The sequence below is a fragment of the Lethenteron reissneri genome, chromosome 22 (genome assembly GCF_015708825.2).
Source record: "Lethenteron reissneri isolate LAM-NWPU_2019-01 chromosome 22, ASM1570882v1, whole genome shotgun sequence".
Taxonomy (NCBI): Eukaryota; Metazoa; Chordata; class Hyperoartia; order Petromyzontiformes; family Petromyzontidae; genus Lethenteron; species Lethenteron reissneri.
Window position 1 is genome coordinate 5,351,187 of NC_083800.1, and position 23,347 is coordinate 5,374,533.

Sequence of the window (23,347 nt, forward strand, 5' to 3'; positions counted from 1 at the left end):
TTTCAGGAGCATGTTGTGCCAGAAGCGTTTGAATGGAACGCACGAGAGATTCTCTCCCAAATCTCTGCACGGCGTGCGTCGCAGCGGACACCGCGGTGGACATTGGAGGGGAGGTTGAAGGGAGACGAAACTCGTGTAATGAAAACTTAATAATTACCACGTGTCTACGTATAGTTTTATCACGCAAGCTCAAGCTTATGTCGAATAATATATTTGAAATGAATAATGGATGATACCTATACGGACACAGAGTGCATGTAACACGACAGCCGCTTTTTGTGAATTCATTTTTTTGTAACTGCACGTGTACAACCATTTTTTCCAATCCACCGCTGGATGTGGATATTAATGACAATTCTTCACATCTGAACCCAGCTTTAGTAATAAGCAACTGCAGAAAATTTTCATTTTGATTGACAAAAAATCATCAACCTTCGAGCCCACGTGTACCAAGTTTTTCTTTCTGCTCTGATATTATCATGCTTGAAACGTTTATGATATAATTATATAAGGTGGAGGCAATTTCATATGAATATTGTTTGTGTTGCATATTATGCACAATACTCATTCGTTTCATCATAATCTTTGATTGGAAATGCAAGCTCATTATTTTGAGTGGCTTCCTGTGTGTTTGGCATGAGTAAAAACCTCTTACATTTCCCAGTCAGACACAGAAATGTAATTCCATTCCGAATCCACGCCCTACAAGAATAGAATGTAAATTAATTGCTACTTAATGCGGTATTAATCTATTCCCCCATGCCAGTATTATTGTGTATATGGAGATTGAGGTCCCTATTGTGGCAGCTAGCATTTGTCATTGCCAGCTTTACATCTGGGCAAGGAATACTCACTCAAGCCATGAAAACTCTTCATGTGATTGCTTCTCTCTCCAATTTCATCCTGTAATGCCTCCACCTAAAAGTAGCCCGCTGCCATTAACATATAGTCTTTTTTTAAACAATACTATCATTCATAATTGATTTTTTTGGGGACAGTAATTCTCAAATGTCGTGAGATTTCTCTCCAACAGGAATACATGTGCACCTCCGATTAGCACGGTTGACTACATACTACCTACGTGACTTTACCGAAAGAACCAAAGAGTATGGACTCCTGCAGTCACGAAAGCTTCAAATCAAGAAGTTCAACATAAAAACACACATACGTCTGTTCGCGTGACAACTTTATTGATTGGCCGGGTGGAGGAGGGTGCACGACACACACTTTACTCACATGGCGATCTGACCCAAAAATTTATTCTGAATTGGCTCACTTTGTCTTCATGCCCCCAACCTTGGACTTGGACTGATCATTTCTCACCTATTGCTTTCACATCCACCTCTTTCTAGTGTATGCTCCTCCCCTGCAATGTAATAATCCACCAGCTGTCTGCACACAAGCTGGATTCGTCGCCCCATGTCTCACTCCATCTCTCACTCCATCTCTCTGCTCCTCTGCTGGATGGAGGCCTCTGCAAGCCGAATCTTCGAAATACCACATTAATGCCCATCATCACCACCCAAAGTCAAAGTGGATTCCTGCTCAACTAGCGCTGGGTGGCACTCATTTCCTATTTATAGCCCTGCAATAGTGGTGCTCATTCCACAGTCCTATGCCATAGGACAACTACTTTCGACTTCCCTATAAAGCAGTACTCGTTTTATCGACCCCAGAGAGATCAAGAGCCGGTGTCGAACACTGACTAGGATTGGAACTCGTAACCTTCCGAGGTCCGTGCCACATGGCCACACTTAGTTGATGTGGTGAGCAATCGCACACAGATAGATGCATGTAGAGTTCCGTTGTACATGACTAACGTGCTTCACAAAGAAGGCAGTCTGCAATATAATCTTTTCCTGCAAAAGCAGTGTCTGTTTGTTGTTTGGCAGTGTCCCGCCTACTATTTGTTCTTTTTCACTGACTCTGTACCAGTTCTGCTGTAGACTCAAAATGGAAATGTTCTGTAAAGTTTGCAAAGCAAAACGAAAGTGCATCTTTGGTGGCCTTTGTACTATAAGAATGACGCGAGTACAAATGCAATTGTTGGTTATTTATTTGTTGTCTCCGCTCTTAAGTTAGAGTTACATTCTTTTGAACAAAATGTTCTGCAAGTAAAATCCGGCTTTGAAGTGACGATGCTAAAAACGTTAAGCTGCAGGACTAAGATTGCTATTGCAAACTCGAGAGAGAGAAAAAACTTTCCATTCATCTTTTGTGACTGCCGAAGTCATTTGCACCTGAGAAAACGCCATTCCATCCCAGTGTGTGTCACATCAGTCTCAGGGAGTTTCCTTTTGACGAAATATGGCTTTGACAGCTTACCGAATCATGGCTCATCCACTGTGTTGGCTTGAATCCCATTTTATGGTCATTGCATGTCTTCTTGCCTGCACCTTAAGATTACTCCAGCCTCAAATGTGTTGCAATTTGAAAGTTGGCCAAATAGTAATTTTAAGATTCCATGTTGTTCTGTATAAATGTCAACACATTTAGATGTTATTGAACGCTTTAAATGCAGAATGTCCCAGGGCACTTGACAATAAAATCTCATGCAATAATAAAACATAAAAAAGAAACATTGGCCAAACGATTCCGCTAAAGGATAAGCTGATGCAGACAAATGTTTTTAAATATTACTTAAAATATTCGACTGTGCCCACATTCCCAATACGACCTGGTGTGGAATTCTAGACCAGGTCGGATTGGCTTTGCCTCTCCTGATTTTAGATTATTCTTAGGAACCATCAAAAGTTACTAATTAAGTGTGAATTTTGTTGTACAACAATAACTAGTAATGAATTATTTTAGTTAAAGGTGTGATGTTATACTCTTATGAAATAGCATATGCTGTACATTGGGCAAAGCTTATATTGTAGAGTATACTCTTTTTATATAATTAATTTGTCATAGTTTACAACCCTTCGTCATTCCAATGCGAGATGAAGACATCCCCATTGTGTCACAGTCAAGATTACATTTTTTGACCACATTTCACCAGTATCTAGTTGGTATTCCCAGTGGTATTTGTCAAAAATACCTTTGACATGTACTACATAGACCTGGGGTCGGCCAACCAAAATAACAAGAAGAGCCACATTTTTTTTCCAATTCGGTACAAAACTCAATATTTAAAGAGCCGCATTGCAGGTGAATACGAGACAGCGGCTCCTTAATAAATAACATCGCGCAGCCCGTCCTTAAGGAGCTGCAAGCTGCTCTGGAGCCGTGGGTCGCTGACCCCTGACACAGACACGGGCCGTACATTTCAACGGTGATTCTGCTCAATGGGCTGGGCCACACCTGGGCTCGGCACAGCCTTGCCCTCACCACGGAACCTCCACTCTTGCTCGGAATCCCATTTGATTTTAGGAATTTGATCACAATCCCAAGATTTGGAATCACGTGAACCACCCAGCTTCGATGGCCACCGATCAACACAGATTGAGCAAAAATATGAAAGATCCGAAAAGAAGCGTGAAGAGGTGCAATGTTTGAATTACCGAGAGACAGCAGCAAGAGGAACACTTGACAGATGAACCAACGTAATTTAAAGATATCGTATTGCCTTGGAATTTGAACAAGGTATATACGTGGGCTTGGACAGTACAACCCGCTATAATCGATTATGGCTGAGGAATGATGGAATTGTAGCCAAAGGAGAGAACAAACTCAAGATGATGATCACCGTGGAGATGGGTCGATAACATCAGAAACAGGGTGGATTCTGCATTTCTAGGCCATGATGTTTGGGGAGGTCTTCATCCAGCAGTGGCTCGTGGTGATTGTTGCTGAGAATGAGATTGTCGGTGATGCATACATATACCCCCTAAGCCCATGCTCTTACTCATGTGCCACTTCTTGTAGAAAATTAATAACACAACCTATTTCTGTTATCTAAAATGCACAATTCTGTATGTTTAGAGTTTACAAAATCTAACAATATTAATACCACCCATGATCCTCAAATGTCCCTGGGAAATATGTAGGAACCCCTTAATGCTGTTGTTCGTTGAGAACGTACAAGCTGTGTGTCTTGGAAATGTAAAAAAAACACAGTGGAAAAGCAGCTTAAATTGACTACAGCTAGCAACTGGCTGACACCAATATGCGAGACCTAACAGAACTGTACCAAGACAGCCATCAGTGCCCTTGAATAAACCATACAATCCACATCCCTTGTGTAAAGTGCTTAAAAATATATTATAATCCTCAACAAATATATCTTCACCTTAATGCACGTGCCTCTTCGTATATATACACACACGACATGTGCTGTGAAGGTGAAACGTTAGCAGTTCATAGCTGACAAAGCTGCTTCTGTGTCAAATCGGGATACGATTTGCTAATATTGAATTGAAATATCGCAATATATTGCTCTGCTTTGTGTAATTCTTCCAATGAGTTTTGTCTTTCTTTTTGAATAGAAGAATGGTTGAAGCATCATTCCACAATTGAGGTATTTCGTTTCTGTGTAAACTTTATATTTTTTTCATATGTCTGATTATGTTGATCCAACATATTCCATCTAGTTAGGCGACGTTTCCTGTAGTTAATACAGTGGAGGGCATGGGTGAACACTCCAGGTGAGAGAGAGCTGGAATTATACTCCTCACCCGAGAAATTATTGGTCTGCTGGGGTCTATTATTTTGTTGCATAGTTTTATGATTGTGTCTCTATCATGCGCTATGGTTCCATCTCGCTCTGCACAGGCTATACGTGGCGGTTGGCTATGGCTAGCAGGGCTTAGCCCTCCCAAACCTAGTGACGCAGCTTGCATTATTTGAACACCCTCGATAGAATGAAACCTATTACAGCCGGACTCAGTGAGAGAGCACGTGGTAGACTAATGCGATTAGTGATCGGAGATGAACATGCAAATTGTAGACACTCTACTGACTCTCTCAAGAAAAGTAATTGGGCTGGCACGGAACCTGTCGTGAGGAGGTATGACAGCAGACGGTCGCGACTAATTATGGAATGGCTTAAAAGGTTGACCCGCCACGGAGATGGAGTTCTGAGATCAGCTCATGTCATGGGAACTAGATGGATCGCGGAATCGTACGAGTGTAAGGAGGAGGCATTCCTTCAACGGTGGATAGGGCATGGCTGAAATTATGGTAATGCGTTGTGTATTATTTTATGTCAATGTGTGTCATTGCATTCCTGTATCATTTAAGCGTCTTCTTAAATTACATAGCTTTGCCGTTAGCTTTCAATCACATTATTCTGAGAAATAATGGTGCTGTCCTTACAGTTGAACATATTGAACAATTACTATTCTATTCAGAACTTTGTAAAGTACTGAGCATATATTTTGCACGTATTCCCTGTTCGAAAACACATTTATAAAGTGTAGTAACCCAAAATTACTCGTGTGAACATTGAAAGCAATGTTTACCGTAATAGTTTATGGAGACAACATTCGGTTTTGTTTCTGTAAGAGGGGATGCTGCCACAGTGTAATGAATATCGCACTGGGCTCTCGATGCAGAGATTAGCCATTTGATCTCCTGCTGTGCCAGTTGAAACAACGCTGCAAGGTTCTTGAATCTTCCCTTAGCAGCATGAATATGTACACCACAGTGAGTTGATTGGCAGGTCGAAAGTAGATGGTGTTAAAGAGTGGGTAGCTCCCACCTCGTTCAAGACGCCTGGATGGTATTGAAGAGTAAGGGCCTAATATCCTTGAGATTCACACTAGATGTCCCTCTAGTGGAGGCCCTTCTGCCAGCAGCTGCAGGAACAGGTAATTTCAAGGGGCTCCCTCCAGTAAGGTTTACCCATCAGGGTGGTGAGACGTCCTGGACTTTAAAAACACAATCACACCACCATCAATGCGAATGGGGTTGCAATTATTATTACTTTTTTCTCCAGGTACAATGTGTGGGGAGATATTGTAATGCAATCAGAGAGAGCATCCTGTGGCTTATTTGTTTTGAAGTGACAGCATTTCAAGTTTGGGCAGCTGGTTAATGAACTCACCAACCAGTCCAGTACAGTCCAGTGTGCTCAAACGTGGTGGTTAGATTCCCACAGTTGACTGTTAATGTCTGTTGAGCATTGCTCAGCATACAACTAAGCATGGATTGATCTATGTTTCATCTACTGATTCACTTACTCATGATATATGCATTGAATTGTGTGTGTGTGTAAGTTATATTATGTATACTGTGTACACATTGTATGCATGATATGCCAATGTTACATTCCGGCTAACAGGGTGAGCAAAGCTGAATAAATAAGAGGGTGGGTGGGAAATGAGAAGTACAAATAACATGGCAGAAATAATAAAAAAAATCAAAATATTCTTCAATCAAATCACGCTGCAACCTTCAATCATGCCATCGCTTTGAAACTCTGTGGGGCTGAATCATTATGGTTCACGCCTAGCCATTACCAAGGCACACCTCCTGCTGAAGAATGGATATTTTAAAACATGCATTCTCAGAGGTAAAATCACTAAATTGGCACCACTGATATGTTGAAATCTGGGCAGCCACCCATGGTTAAAACAAGTTTCACAAGTGCAATGAGGAGAGAGAGTCTCAGCAAAAAAAGCATTTGGTGTTTCATTTATCTGGGTATATTCAAGTACTAGAAGAATACAAATGCGTACACATATGTGTTTGTGATGGAACAAAAAACATCTTATGTGTGGGAATTTTTTTGGGGAGAAATATTGTGACATTCTTCGACACGCAGGGTTCACTCCTCTGGAAATTTTCGAATGGATTCGTCCTCTCATGATTTGACACCAAAAGATAATTAGAATAAATTAGGTGGTATTTTTTTAACCCATGGTGAAGTAATGTTTCAAAAGGGTACGCCATTTTATAGTTGCCTCAGAATAAATCCTTGAGTTCAGATCTCCTCCATATGACTTTTTTTTAACGATAATAATATCAATTAGTTTTTTTTTTATATAAAAGTCCTGCATGGGATATTTGGCCAATTCCATTGGTTGGTGTGAGTGTTTCTTAATAATGAGTGGCACATCTGGGAGCAAACTGGAGTACCAGCACAAATCCCACACATTCGAGGGAAGAACATTCAAAGCCTCCCACAGTCAGCAATCAATCCCCTTGCTGCATTGACATCTTCTGGCCAGCTTGCAGCTCAGCGGGATTGGGAGTTCAACACATATATGTGATTTAAAGCTTTCGTGACTGCAGGGATTCATCTTCTTGGTTCTTTCGGTAAAGTCACGTAGAAGGGAAGTAATAAAATAATAAAAATAAAACATAATAAAATATATAAGCTCCTAGCTTGGCATTGTCTCATTCTTCACCTGAGGACGGCTGCTTGCGTTGTAGCCGAAACGTCGTGAGAATTATTTTATTTTATTATGTTTTATTTTTATTATTTTATTACTTCCCTTCTACGTGACTTTACCGAAAGAACCAAGAAGACATATATGTGATTTACCAACCCTTGCCTTCATAGTGAACACACGTTCTTTTGTGACAGTGGTGTGCAAGCACAATTAATACAACAAAAAACTCAAAACATTTCATATGTAACAGGTGACATTTGGGCAGTAGCCCTGATTATTTTGTGCCGTGTAGAAGGGCCATTATCCAAAACGTCTCCTCTTATACATTTAAATGTACACGGCATTGTTATTGACCAGCGTATTGAGTTATGGTTTACCTTGAGAGTGCTGAATCACAAACTTGACCCCCTAATTAATGCCACCATGTAACTGAAACCTGTTTATCTCTTGTCACAAATACACAATCTACGTGGTTGTTTACTTGGCTAGGTTAAGGTCTGCAAATGTTTGGTAGCTTGCAACGGTAAAAAAAAAACATTGATGAGATTTGGTCTCTCTGTAAATCTATGTTGTTATTTTTGGCCTGAGCATTGGACGTCTTTTGTGCACAAATGCCACTTAAGCCTAACAAAGGGTGCATTGGCTTGTGGTCATAAGGTCAGCCTCAGAGAAGCCCTTTGTGTATTTGTGTTGAGGCCACCAAAAATCAGAAATGTGTCCAGAATCCAAAAGCAAATTCAGATCCCATAATTGTCATGTACCATGTGTAGTATATCTACTTCATCTCGTATAATAAAACACATGGAATCGTCCACGAGACATTAAAAGTAGCTATTTCTCTACTGGTGGTAAAAAAGCGAAATCTATAATGCTTGTGCAGGTGTAGCTGTGCGGTGAATAGTAATGAATTCATGTTGGGTGTTGGGGGCTTTGCCCTTTTACTCTCTCCGTGTGTTTCCGGACTCGTAGGTTTGTAATAGCAACCGGAACTGTCACTGTGATGGGCAGTGGGCACCTCCTGCATGCGAGCAGCCTGGTCACGGTGGAAGCATCGACAGTGGACCCATCCGACCCTCTCGTACGTTGATTATTTTTTTACTGCCAGAACACATTCTTAATTCTATTCCATTTATTCAAACCACGTACAAATATATCCCTCACCGGTAACACATCATGAAGGGCTATTCAGCCCACCTGGCAAGTCCATTGATGTAAGAATGAAAATGAAGGGGAAAATGTTATTTATACCCTTATCTGTTCTGTGGATGTCATCTGTGTGTAAAATATACGAGCATAATATTCGAAGCCTGCATCATTGAAAAGTTTTATAATCGGCCAGGTAGCTCCAGCGGCAGAGCGAGCGGCTTCCAATCAGGGAGGATGCAAGTTCAAATCCTGGATGGGGGTTGACTTACCCATCATCTCTCCTGGGTCAAAAATGTTCAGTACTACATTGTTAGGAATTCAATAGTGGTTGTCCTTGTGGATAGACTTGCCCCTGCAATATGAATGTGAAAATTTCACCACTGACTCAGGGCTGTAAACAGGAGGTGAGTACTGTCAATGTTTATTTTAGAGAAAAAAAAACATTTTGACAATGAATGTGTCTCAAAAAACAGTGCAGTATGCATGTTTATGTGATTGTGCACATGGGATGTGGGTGTGCGAGACAGACAGAGAGAGAGAGCTCAGTGTGACGGTGTACATTGAGTGGCTTGTGTTCAGAAGTAATTGACTGTTCAATATGTTTGTCCAGGCGAATGTGAGCTGATGGTGGCTCTCATGGTCACCTTCTTTCTCATCTTGCCCTCCCTGGGGCTCGCCATGTACATCTGTTACCGCAAACGGACCACGTTATGGCAGCAGTACCAAACCCGCAAAGAGCACTTCTTTCATATGTGCAGGTAAGCGCACCACTTGCACACTGCTCATCAATACATATTTCCTTAAACCCCTTTGTAGCCTGTGTTTTACTGGCTTATTTTTTTTGTAAGTGAAGTGTTCTCTTAATATTTTGAGACATGAACACGGTGACCTGTTCTTGATTCATCCTTTGAAGATGTATGCCACAAATTGATGCATTGAATGGTAAAACCCAGCCCCAGGCAACTGGAGTGAAAAATAATAATCTAAGAAACATTTTCTAATGCATGCATACATACGTAGAAAAATAACATTTCGTGCCAAGTACAAAAAAATCTGCAGCGAGACCGCGCTACGTTTATGGATGCTAAATTGGTCGAAAAGTTAATGAAGGGGACAATACATCAACTGCTGTGATTGTTTCAGGGAGGGGAGAGGTCGTTCTGGCAAGGATGGAGGGCAAGCCAATCCCGGCTATGAAAACCAGGTGGCTGCAAGCAAACGAACACACATGGTGACCGTTCACCATGAGGACATTCAGATGGTATGCGCCGCTTTCCCGAATCCAATTGTTGCCGTTGCTAAACATTTTTGTTTACTCATTGAATGCGTTAAAATTTGAGTTTGCCATTTTAGTCCGTGTTTTTTTTTTACACGTGGAACTTTACAGCTTCACAGTTGTTTTCAAAACTAAATTATGTTTGATGCAAATATTAAGATACAACATCACAGATATATAAATGAATATAACGAAACAAATATTTGAAACATCATCTTTAAATTTCGATTTAAAGCTTTCGTGACTGCAGGGATTCATCTTCTTGGTTATTTCGGTAAAGTCACATTTACATACACGTCTCATGACATTATGGGACCTAAATAGCTCAAATGTGCCCGATCTCATCGGATCTCTGAAGCTAAACAAGGTTGAACCTGGGATGGTGCTTGTATGGGTGACCACTATGCACGGCTAGGTTGTTTACAGGACTGTGAGGCTGCATAATTCATTGTTGCATTGTAGAGTACTTCTATGCTTCCATATTTATGATCCACGTCCTTCACCAACCCCCGCTGACCAGGGTGATGAAGTATGGTCATATAATGCCCACAACCCATACGGCAAGAGGATACTCCCCAGCAGAGGATTGACAGAAGGGCTGTACATAATTTATAGCAGCGACTCCTGAAATATAATACTGTACATAAGTCTGTGTGCTTTTAATATCTATGAGAAAAATCGTATGAAAATCATAAATATATGTATGAATGTTATTGTACATGCAATCGAAATTTACAGTTCAAAATTATGGGAGTGCATTCGCAGTCTAAAGAAATCCCCAAATCCTTTTAATGAAATATTTAATGTTGCATAGCAAACTGGCAAATTAAAATGAATTGGAAAACATCGGGATGCTGCCGTAATGTTATGGTTATCACACTCGACTTGCAATACAGAGGTGGCCAGATCATTTTCCTCCCTCTACCCCCCCCCACCCCAGCAGTAAAAATGTAAATAACCACAGTCAGTCGGTAGGTGGCATGTGGTGGGATAAAGTGTGGGTAATCCCACCTCTTCCAAGGTGACTGGCCAGCATGGAAAAAATAGGTTAAGATGCCCTCTCGTGGAGCTGTCTCGAGCTCCCTATAGTCAAGGCCCTTGTGCTAGCAGTGGCATTCGCAGGCAATTGCAGAGATGCACCTTTACCTTGATACGGAAAACTAAAATTCAGTCTGGTCAAATAAATCACCCCCCCCCCCAAACCTACCAAAATTAAACAGAACAATTTATGATACTACTTTGACAAACGCAATACCTTCATCAACTGTGGTCTCTGCGTCACCCGTTTGCTGTGTATATTCACACACCTACAGCTTGAGAACAATCCCAGAACGTGTCCGCCGGCTTTAAGGGGGCCTCTGCCCTTGAGCGGGCAGGCCAAAAAGCAAGCGTCGAACGCTCCTCCAAGGCCACAGGGTCCGGGAGGGCCTCCTCGGCCCTGCGTACCTCTCGCGAAGACGGGTAACCATCATCAGGCAGTTGCGTCTCCTGCAGTGCCGAGGCCACCAGCAAAGCCACTGCCATCTGGGCCTCAGACCAGACTGGTGGAGGTGAGATTAATTCTTGTGCGATATTTTTTTTTGGTTCACAAAACTTAATCTGTAAAATTAAAACACACATCAGGTCGGGTTGTCACACATGCGAGTGTAGTTTTTATTCACGGTACAACAAGAGTATGCATCCGATGATAATGGCACCAGAAAATATGAACATGTATCGCTTGGAAGTGGATCCCCTTTGCAAAGAGACTGTGTCATAAGGATTGGCCGTTCTAAAACAAAAATTCCCATAGCAACAAATGTGTTTTATTTGAGCAACCTCAACTTGTATTTTCACTCTGCACATTACAGTGGAATGAATATAATAGAATAATGACTTTCTTTTGTGTACCGTTGGTTGCCATGCTGTGAGAGTGTGATATGACAAGGGAGGCTCACAAAAAATTATAAAAAGGTCTTTTTAGGGTTATCTTTTCCATTTCTAATTCTCCCCAAGCCAATAGAAATAACATCCCTCATTGTATCGCTTAGCAGCATGATTAAATGCTGCCGTAGTGTCATGGTTTTGAACACTGGACTTGAAATACCAAGGTCTCTGGATATAACTGCTGGTGTGGCAAATTATATTATGGTGCAAGTTTCTTCCATCTCCCTTGCCTCTGTACACCCATCAGTATGGAGCGGGTCACCAGTCTGTCGATTGATCGGTCACGTGTGGTGGGGAAGTGTAGATACACCTTCTAAGATGTTTGGCCAGTGTGGAAGTGTTAGTCCAAAATATCCTTTATAGGGGCTCTCTAGAGCTCCCTCTAGCGGAGGTCATTCCACCAGCAGTGGCATCAGCAAGAGAATTCAGTTTCGCAACTTTATCTATGCAGCATGACATTAGTCTTGCGGATGAAATCTCACCTTTGATTTCTCCTTCCTATCTCTCGTGCAGGTCACGCAGAGCTCACCCAAGCCACTGCCTCCAAGGAAACCTCTGCCAGTACACCCATGCCGGTCCCCCGTGCCCGCAGCCCAGGCCAAGAACCTGAGTCCCAACATGGCTGCGCTGGCTGCTCGCTTTTCACCAGCGGCGGAGGCTCGGCCCGTCAGGTTTGCTTGAAGCTGATGCAGCTGACATCGGTTAAATGCTGTGTTGATGTTCTTGGTTCTTTCGGTAAAGTCACGTAGAATGGAAATAATAAAATAATAAAAATAAAACATAATATTTGATTTTATTATATTATTTTATTATGTTTTTATTATTTCCATTCTACGTGACTTTACCGAAAGAACCAAGAAGATGAATCCCTGCAGTCACGAAAGCTTTAAATCGAAATTATTTTATTATGTTTTATTTTTATTATTTTATTACTTCCATTCTACGTGACTTTACCGAAAGAACCAAGAAGATGAATCCCTGCAGTCACGAAAGCTTTAAATCGAAATTATTTTATTATGTTTTATTTTTATTATTTTATTACTTCCATTCTACGTGACTTTACCGAAAGAACCAAGAAGATGAATCCCTGCAGTCACGAAAGCTTTAAATCGAAATTATTTTATTATGTTTTATTTTTATTATTTTATTACTTCCATTCTACGTGACTTTACCGAAAGAACCAAGAAGATGAATCCCTGCAGTCACGAAAGCTTTAAATCGAAATAATTTTATTATGTTTTATTTTTATTATTTTATTATTTCCATTCTACGTGACTTTACCGCAAGAACCAAGAAAATGAATCCCTGCAGTCACGAAAGCTTTAAATTATTTAATTATGTTTTATTTTTATTATTTTATTATTTCCCTTCTACGTGACTTTACCGAAAGAACCAAGAAGATGAATCCCTGCAGTAATAAAATATTATTGTATTATGTTATATTTTTATTATTTTATTATTTCCATTCTACGTGACTTTACCGCAAGAACCAAGAAGATGAATCCCTGCAGTCACGAAAGCTTTAAATTATTTAATTATGTTTTATTTTTATTATTTTATTATTTCCCTTCTACGTGACTTTACCGAAAGAACCAAGAAGATGAATCCCTGCAGTCACGAAAGCTTTAAATCGAAATTATTTTATTAGGTTTTATTTTTATTATTTTATTACTTCCATTCTACGTGACTTTACCGAAAGAACCAAGAAGATGAATCCCTGCAGTCACGAAAGCTTTAAATCGAAATGTTGTGTTGATGTCATAAATATTCACGGACAAAATGTTTTCCATGAGCGGACAAACAGTTAACAAGCGTGTCGATGAAGACGACTGGGGCTCGCCCGAGGCCAAAGGTGTGACTGACTGTGACCAGATGAATTAACGAGCCTGCACAAAAATGCAGGCGAAGATAATTTATACTCTTTGGTTCTTTCGGTAAAGTCACGTAGTTAGAAGCTAAAATAAAATAAAACAAATCACGACGTTTCGATCGCAACACAAGCGGTCGCCATCAGGCACTTGTGTTGCGATCGAAACGTCGTGATTTGTTTTATTTTATTTTATTTCTAACTACGTGACTTTACCGAAAGAAGCAAAGAGTATGAATTCCTGCAGTCACGAAAGCTTCAAATCAAGATTTAAGATAATTTCGTCACAGCATTGGAGACAGCAGCGCACCCAGGAAGCCCACCATTGGTTATTAGCCATCTGTCAAAATGTACTGAATTCACTGATTAGCTGACTTGATATTGGGGGGGATGGGGGGGGGGGTCAGGGGGGGGTGGAGAAAAAGTGTGTCCCCAAAAGAACATTTAATAACTGGAAGTGGATGACATTTTTGACCAATTTAAATTTAATTTAATCCACAGACTATGTCTTGGCTAAAATTCCAAAGGTTGCCATACACTCGACGAATACTTAGACTCAATCTCGACTAATTAACACTGGTTAAATGTGAAGCAGACAGGTAGCCGGGTGGTTTTATTGCTTATGCCTGACCAAATCACCCTGAATCCGCTGAAACGTGTCTGACCTCGAAAGCTGAGAAGCACTGAGCCCGGTTCGCACTTAGACGGTTGATTGCTTGGTTTTTTTGTTTCGTCGAGATGGGGCTGCAGTTTTTGATGTGGCCAGGTGATGGCACTACAGCAATTGGATAATTTATTTATAAATCAATTGTATCATTGATGTATATATTCTATGTTCTATGGTTCTTTCGGTAAAGCCACGTAGATCGAAAAATAAAAACAATAAAATAATAAAAATAAAGTGGAAAAAAAATATCACGACGTTTCGATCGCAACACAAGCGATCGTCATCAGGAACAGGGAGGTTAGCCTCTGAGGGCAAGCTGTTCACAAAGGTTTAGAGATGGGCAGGGCAGCTAACGTTAATGTAGGAGAAAGCCCCGACACCGCCTGAAGGTCTACACCAATCAAAGATCTTATATTTAGTATTCCATCTGCGGATAAACTAAATCTGTGCGGAGCTTTGAGTGTTATGCGTTAGTATGCCTGGGATGCTTCGGTTTCCACAAGGCAAACACATATTAATGGTATTAGTGAAACATCCTAATGCATAATCTCCAGTGTGAGGCTTTTCTGGTAAAGTAATTTGCATTGTCTTTATTAAGAGTGCTAATCCTGCAGCATGGATGACTTCCTTTTAAGGCCTGAGCCATTTTAAGTCCTGAGCATGGTTTTGCCAGGAGATGATTGCATAGCACTCCAATGTGATTTTTAAACAAGTATAACCCGTAAAAACAAAGTTTTTCACTCTAAATCCTTTATATACGTGGCGGCTAGAGTCCTCTCGTCCTCTGGCTTGAGATGGCTGCCACCTATGGGTCAGATGATTGTCAGCAGTATTAAACAATTGGTAATTAAAAATTTAATTTGTTTTCCCTAAACAGTGTAAAATTTGTGCAAAATTTTTTCACGAACATTAATTGTCTCGCACAACGAGTCTGTGTGCAAAATGTCAGCTCGATTGGATCACGGGAAGTGGGTTAAAAAACGACCGAAAGGTTTGCACGGTCGTAAGCAAGCACGCATGCACGCAAGCACGCAAGCAAGCAAGCGAACTTAATATAAAGGATTTAAAAAATGGTCCATATTTCCAGTATATATATTTGTCCCACCAATTATATAATGTTTATATGTATTATCTTCGGTGGCAGTAATCCACAAAACAATTCAACACATTTGTCAAGAAAAAACATAATCAACGACGTTTTGGGCAATGGACCCGTTTCATAGCATTATTAATGCTTAAAATATACTTGGGTGCCCAATATCTTGCATAGCAGCTGATGCAGTACTAAATAGTTTTTGCCAACGGTCTGTGTTTTAAGTTGTTTATGCTTGATTACTTATTATATATTGAATGAGGAAATGTAATGAGAGTTGGCCTGCAGTTTTCTAAATTGTGCTCTTTATACAATGCCATGGCTGATTTTAAATATACCGCTCCCATTGGATATTGCCTTTTAAGAATGTGTTGCATTATAATTTTCCTATATTCCTCACCTTAATTACTATAATTATCACAATTCTTTAAGTATACCCCTCGTGTAAAATTGCAGTAATATCAACACACCTAATGACATTATATTTAAATATTTAATCATGTTAAAATACACATAACACAATAGTCAAGGTCCTAATTAAAATAATTTCATCAATTAAACCGTCTCACCATTTGACCATTGTCTGAACTCTGCACAAGTGAACATTGCCAAACTATTGTTGTCAAAAACACAAATGCTGGCAAAGCTTTTTTTTTATATAGTCGGTTTCTCTGATACTACCAGCACCTCATCACACATATGTCTGTGCAGTCTAACAAAACCCCTAGTTCGATTTAAAGCTTTCATGACTGCAGGGATGCATATCAAGAGGAATTTAGCATTTTAATGGGGTATTTATATCCCATAAAATTTATATTTAGCATATTTATGGGATATAAATATCCCATAAATATGCTAAATTCCTCTTGATATGCAAAATATTTTGTCAAGGCGCCCTTCCCCCCTTCCAACCCAGCTTAAATATACGCTCCAAGCATGGTGGTGTTTCATTCAGACGCTGTCTCCCCGACATACCTGTTTCTTCACCTGAGGACGGCTGCTTGCGTTGTGGCCGAAACGTCGTGAGAATTATTTTATTATGTTTTATTTTTATTATTTTATTACTTCCCTTCTACGTGACTTTACCGAAAGAACCAAGAAGAGAAACAAAACCCCTTTTCTGTGAGGGCTTCAGAAAGCTCCACAATTTGACTCGTAGAACCTCTGCTGGAAAATTGTTAAATTGCACAGAATGTCCATTGGAATATACACCTCTAAAATCGCTATACTTAAACATAGGCTATGTAGCCATTTGTCAACATAGACTGTGTTATAGCCAGTAATTAATAATAATAGTAACAATACTATAGCAACAATGTAATAATTTTCAACAATTGTTATTCGCTCTCTGATGTATTTTGGGTTCTAAGCGCTCAGAAAAAAAGTAATTTGAAGTGAGTTATTGATCAAATGAACATTGAGCCATTTCTGATCCTCCATTTACAGCCCTGAGCCAGTGATGGAAATTCTGCGTTAATATGGCAGGGGATAATCTTTCTATAGGACTCCCAAATAGGATTTGAACTCACAACCTTCCGATTGCAAGCCATACTCTTTGTTTTTTTCGGTAAAGTCACGTAGGTAAAAAAATTTAATAAATTAAATCACAACGTTTCGGGCGCAACACAAGCGTCCTTCTTCAGGTGGGGACAATTTAGCGAAAGCACACCGCCTAAGTGTGCTTTCGCTTAAGTGTGCTTTCGCTTAAGTGTGCTTTCGCTAAGTTGTCCCCACCTGCAGAAGGATGCTTGTGTTGCACCCGAAACGTCGTGATTTAATTTATTTTATTTTTTTTACCTACGTGACTTTACCGAAAAAACCAAAGAGTATGAATCCTTGCAGTCACGAAAACTTTAAATCTAGGATTGCAAGCCACTCGCTCTGCGGCTGAGCCGCCTGGAGCAAAACATCAGGCATTACACCAAATATCGTGCAGGACGACAATCTGATAGCGCATCACAGAGCCAGCACAGCACAAACCGCGCAAACCTACATATTAACGGCTATTTTTAGGTCATAGTATTTCCATTTAGCGAGGGTTTTGATTCCTGTGTTCTCGTTTTTTCAGGCCGGCTCCAGGAAAACCCGAGAAGGCCAAGTCTCCGAAACCCAATGTGCCACCTTACTTGATTCGTAAATAGCAAGAAACCACAGTCCGGCAGTAAAACAGATCCAATACGATTTGCACTATTTAAAAAAGTTCCACAAGGACTTGTGAATATAAACATTTCTTGTTTTGATTTGTTTTTTTATATATATACGGTTTCTCGCATTCTAATCATTGAGATCCTGTGAATGACGTGATACGGTAATGGTGACCGTGCACTTCGGAAGTGCCAAGTTATGGCACTCATCAACATGTCTACTTCAACGCATTGTCAACGGAGTGCTACGATGTTTTTTTATTTGATTAATTTCCTGATATTTTGTATTATGTTGGGTTTTTTTTTTACTCAGGTACTATGGTATATCGCATATACAGTACACTTTTTATTTACAAGATTGCACAATAATACTATCTTTAATAGACATTCAATTTTTTTTTTCAAGAATGTCTTGCATTTGCTTTTGTTTAAGCTGCAGTGAATTTTGTTTTTATATTATTTCATATTTTTTAAGAAAAAATAATAATGGCCCTAATTAATGTGTTGGTAAAATTGCTTGCACCCTTGTGTTTCCTTAATGGTAAAATCTAATGGCACCGAAAGCAGTTGTACACATTAAATTGTTGTTCTATGGTGTCACGGGTAGGTTCAATTACATCCTGCAATTACTGTATATCATGTGCACCAAGTAAAAAAAAAAGATCCAATTTAGTGGTATATATATTTTTATTTGGTAAGGGTGAAATTGTACATTTACAATAATTTTAATACAATTGTACATTATGTGCATTTATACATACTCTTTTTAGTGGTGCCCCCATACTGCTGCAGCGATAGGAATCTGTAATAATTACCACTGCACATTTTTAAACCGACTTAATCGTTTACTCAACGTTGTTTCTTGCTTTTTTTAATACACACAACTGTCAGTTTTACAATTTTGATTTGATTTGATTATTTGATTAACATTGCAGTCTTGTCATTTAGTCACAGCCTGCACTAAATATTTTATGAGAACTGGGAGGCTGTATTTTAAATTAAAAATGTAAACCAAAGTGTCCTGATATGATTGTTTGAATCGTTGAATCTGAACATCAAAAATAAAGTAGATAGTGTTTTTTAATACAATGCAAATCTTCTGACTGCTTATAAGAATGTGCCTTGAAGCTAAACTGCTGCATATTCATCAGTTCACTGAGTATGGAACAACAACAACAATGGTGCTGGCGAACAGTGGAACAAAGCAGATACACAGAATAAGGGGGCGTCCATAAATGACGTCACGCGATTTGGGACGATTTTTGACCCCCCCCCCCCTCCTCGTCACACGGCGTCACAAAGAGTCAGACCCCCCCCCCCTCAAATATGACGTCACAAAGCTCTGCCCCTCCCCCCAAAACCATATTTCCATTTTGAAAATAAAACATTCTTCAAATCGCTTTAAACTATTGTCATTGCAGTGCGTATTTAACGTGGCGCTGAATTCTGATGTTGTAGGAGCGGTGTTATAACAATTAGCGTTGTTATAACATATCTATATTTATTTAAAGTTGAGCATTTTATGTGACGCCACATTTCTCAACCCCCCTCCCCCGTCACACATCGTCACAAAAATCTGACCCCCCCCCCCTAGGTGCGCTGACGTCATTTATGGACGGCCCCTAAACACGTCATTGGGGACTCAAATATCGCACCTCCTGGCTTTGGCAATCCTAGAAGATATTGGTGTAATCATCGACCGCGTCAGAATATCAACAGGCCTATGCGCAAATCTCCCCCATGAATTGAATATGTGAAGACAAGCCCCGGTGGTAATGTGGTCATGCAGCCCAAACTATGGACCGCATAGTAAACCACTGCAGTCTGCACTCTAACAGAGGAGGGAATAGCAAAACTCCACCAACTCTATCCTGAAGCCATCTTGTGGCTTCATTTAGCTCCTGAACATTTAGCGATTCGCTGGAATAGCAAAACATAGAATAGCATTTAGATATCAACATTTTTCCTACACGTCATTCATCATCATCATCATAAGCCATGATTAATCAGTTGCTGGATGAAGGCCTCCCTGAGCCGTATCTCACAATGTCACGCGTGCTATTGCGTTGGCAGCGGTACATATAACAGGAATAACAAAAAAAACATTTTCGTCAATTAACACTGCCATTAAACAAGCAAAAAAACTAGTTTTTAAGGGCGGTGCAATTTGAGCGGAATCGGCACGAAATGTCCTCACCAAATACTGCTTGTGGACGTTAAAAGCTGCGGTGGCAGCTCGCTTGACCCACGACGCGTTCCCAGCACACCTTGTGCTGGGAACGCGTTTCTCAAAAACGCCCTCGAGGTCACCGACGCCACGAAGCGACCACAACTTGAGCAATAAGGATGCTGTAGAAATACCCTACGTCACCCCTTTGTGACGTCATTAGTGGTTGATCATGTGATGCACAGCATGATGTTGTAACGTTAAAATAGCCCCATCGTCACCGTCGGCCAATGTAAATCTGCTTGGAGACGAAGTCCTCCCAATGCTGTAGCAATCCCGCAGAGTTCTTTCACTGCACAATTCTTATCCTGCGCACGTGCTGACCCCATCGAAGCATCTCTGCAGCAGTGGACATCTGTGAAAAATGAACTTCAAAGCTCATTAGATTCCGACGGTCTAAATAAAGTTTCTGATTCTAAAACAGTGATTGTCCTCCCAGGCAGATTTTCTCCTCGGGCTGCCATTCCATCACCGGTTCACCCATCATCTCTTACAGTCGTGATGTGTTCATACCTGCACGTATGTTGAATTTCTTTCACACCGTACAGAACCAACCGTCTATAATGTGTTTCCTAATCCATGTTCATGACGTGCCTCATTCTTGCCTCTCAGTGTCGATGCAAACGTGCATCTCTCTGCTCTTTTTGTGTACTTTTTTCAGATAGTATGCCACTTATACCATGGATAATTCTTGCATATTTATCTTAATGTAAGATCACATCAATTATTATTTCGTGGACATCACACTTCGTCATTGTAATCGTGTGTTGAGAGTTTGACTCTTCTAATTAAGTGTGGTAATGTTATGGATTGTCGAGTGTGCGTCATGGCTTTTACTTTTACTGTACTATTCATAAATCACCTATAACACTATTTAACACTATTTTTGTTCCTGGGTAGTGTTATTTCGTAATTGCTTATAGAAAATGGCTATAATTCCCCACAAACTTTGCTTTTGTGACCAGGACAGTGATATTTTGAAATTTACCTATTTTCAATGAGAAAACGGGCGAATTTGTGTATTTTCGTTCACATAAAGTCAGAAATAAAAAACATGAATCAAAATGAACATGCATTTATACTAAACTAACACAAAAATGACTACAAAAGATTTATAAGTGAGTAGTTTGTCGAGATTTACGATTATACTGTAAAACACTTTCATGAATCAGCCCCCAAATGTAGTCTCCCATCATGTTCTCGTTATACTGTCCTTGGTAGCGGCGTTCAAAGTCCAATATATCCTGGTGGAAGTGCTCGCCTTGCTCCTCTGAGTAAGCTCCCAGGTTCTCCCTGAATTTATCAAGATGAGCATCAAGGATATGGACTTTGATGGTCATCCTACAGCCAATTGTGCCGTAGTTCTTCACCAGTCTCAACCAGCTCCATATAGTTTTCGACCTTGTGATTGCTCAGGAAGCCACGAACCACTGCGACAAAGCTGTTCCAAGCTGCTTTCTCCTTATTAGTGAGCTTGTTGGGAATTTCATTGCACTCCAGGATCTTCTTCATCCGTGGTCCGACGAAGACACAGACTTTGACCTTTGCCTCAGACAGCTTAGGGAAGAAGTCTTGAAGGTACTTTAAGGCTGCCGACTCCTTATCTACAGCTCTGACAAATTTTTCATAAGGCCCAATTTGATGTGCAGTGGTGGCATCAGCACCTTCCAGGGGTCCACCAGTGGCTCCCACTTGACATTGTTCCTCCCCACAGAGAACTCGGGCCGCTGTGGCCACTCCTGCCTGTGGTCGTGTGCCTTGGTGTCCCTGCTGTCCCAAAGCCAAAGATAGCAGGGAAACTTGGTAAAACCGCCTTGGAGACCCATCAGGAATGCCACCATTTTGATGACCCCCCAGCCATACTCATCATACGTTAAGACGTACAGCAAGGTCTTGATGCTGTTGTAATCCTCTTTGAGGTGCACCGAGTGAGCCAGGGGAAGAGACGGGTACTTGTTACCATTATGGAACAGCACGGCTTTAAGGCTTCTGAATGAGCTGTCAATGAAGAGGCACCACTCATTCTGGTTACAGACGATTCCAATTGCCTCGCACAGACGGGTCACATTTGTGGCAGAGGCAGAGCCCATCTTGACTGGTGAAGAAGCTGCAAAAAGGTTGGTGACGCTTCCTCTGATCTGCGACTTTCACACATTCATCCAACAAGTTCCACCGCTTGAGCCTTGAAGTCAAAAGCTCGGCATTAGACTTGGTGAGTTCAAGGTCTCTGATCAAGTCGTTGATGTCTTTTTGGTTGGGGTAGTTTGGGTTTCTCTCCTCAGCTCCACCTCTGAAATTGTCATCTGGATCTACGTCTTCCTCGCTCTCTGACTTGCTGCTCTCTTCTAAAGACGGCTGTTCTCTCTCCGGAGGAGTGGGTACGGGGAGCTCATGGAAGTGTGGCACCGGGGCGATGGATGAAGGTCCGGATACGTGATAGCAGGTGCATTCGTGCCAGTTCGACGTTTGGAAGGGTCCACCATTCAGAAGTAGCAGTTGCTTGAGTGGTCAGTGGGTTCCCACCAAATTTTTGGGATAGCAAACTTCATGGCCCTCTTTTCCCCTCTGTACCTTCCTACAAAAATACATTTATTTCACCCAAGACTAATGTGTAAGAGATTCTCGCAACATTTTTCATGATAATTTTTTTCAATAACATTGAAAATTGTAAAACATTTTTTTATTAAAAACTTTTACCATTAAAAAACTTGTAAAACATTTTATAACATAAAATTCCGAGCAACAATTGTCCACCTTACCTTCCAGAGTTATTTTGCATTGCTCACAGGTGAAATGAGGTGCCCAAGGGTTTGTCCTGATCCCCGACAGGCATGCCGAAATATGCCTCGTCGGCTTCACACATCTTAGCATATGCTTCCACAGAGTACTTTTTCGCTCGTCTTGATAAATTGGCCACAGACTTAGCAAAATGCATCTGCCGGATGTTTGCCAGCCTTTTGATGCCATCTCAGAAAAATACAGATATGCATCTCAGCGAGATAAAATAAATTACAGCTTCTACTGGAGAGAGTTCGAGAACCTTTGTAGAGGGTATTTGGCCTTCTAGTCCACGCAGGCCAAATGTCTTGGAAGAGGTGGACGTATCCGCACTTTACCCCATCACACACTCCCTGCCGATCGACTGTGCTGCATCTATTTATACTGTTGGCTGGACAGAGACCACGGGGCATTGAAGAAACCCGCCCATTGTTTCAACTGCCAGGCCGGGAGATCTGACCAGCAAGCTCTGGATTGCAAATCCAGATTGCAAGCCGTTACACCAGGGCAGCATCCCAAGGCTCATAAATATTGGAGTAAAATGTACCTGTTGTGTAAGTTATCTTTTTCTATATTTTTATTGTTTTTTAATCCAGATTATCCAAATTAACAATGTGTTGTTTCATTTGACAGGTTAATATTAACCTTTATTTTAATAACCTGTTGTGTAATGTGACATTTTGTATGCTGCCTTTTTCATTAAATAACTATTTTATTTGTTCAGATTAGGCATATTTTATGCTGTTGTTTTGCTTTAAAATGAACAAAAATGCAGTGTATTCAAAATTTTTTACGTGAAAATTATTGCGCATTATCGTGCTTCGCGACTGAATTGTGACCGCTCTGCTTCTGCTTGGCAGCAGCAGAGAGAAATAACAATGTGTGATGTTTGAAAATAATACTTATTTCAAAAAAATACTCATTTCAAACTAATTTAATTAAGGCA

At 40.6% G+C, this 23,347-nt stretch overlaps 1 protein-coding gene across 2 annotated transcripts in view; it reads left to right on the forward strand.

Annotated features, from left to right (window-relative positions):
- LOC133345552 (disintegrin and metalloproteinase domain-containing protein 12-like) overlaps positions 1-18,597 on the forward strand; it is a 158,691-nt gene extending 140,094 nt beyond the window's left edge. The window contains exons 18-23 of one of the 2 annotated variants that reach the window (XM_061556433.1): positions 8,247-8,355; positions 9,034-9,181; positions 9,567-9,684; positions 11,013-11,249; positions 12,139-12,296; positions 17,321-18,597. In XM_061556433.1, the coding sequence (XP_061412417.1) occupies positions 8,247-8,355; positions 9,034-9,181; positions 9,567-9,684; positions 11,013-11,249; positions 12,139-12,296; positions 17,321-17,393 (843 nt within the window). In that variant the 3' untranslated portion in view covers positions 17,394-18,597. Of the gene's footprint in view, positions 1-4,427; positions 4,460-8,246; positions 8,356-9,033; positions 9,182-9,566; positions 9,685-11,012; positions 11,250-12,138; positions 12,297-17,320 lie in introns of those variants that run through there. The other variant, XM_061556434.1, reaches the window with a different exon arrangement.
- Positions 18,598-23,347: the final 4,750 nt, after the last annotated feature.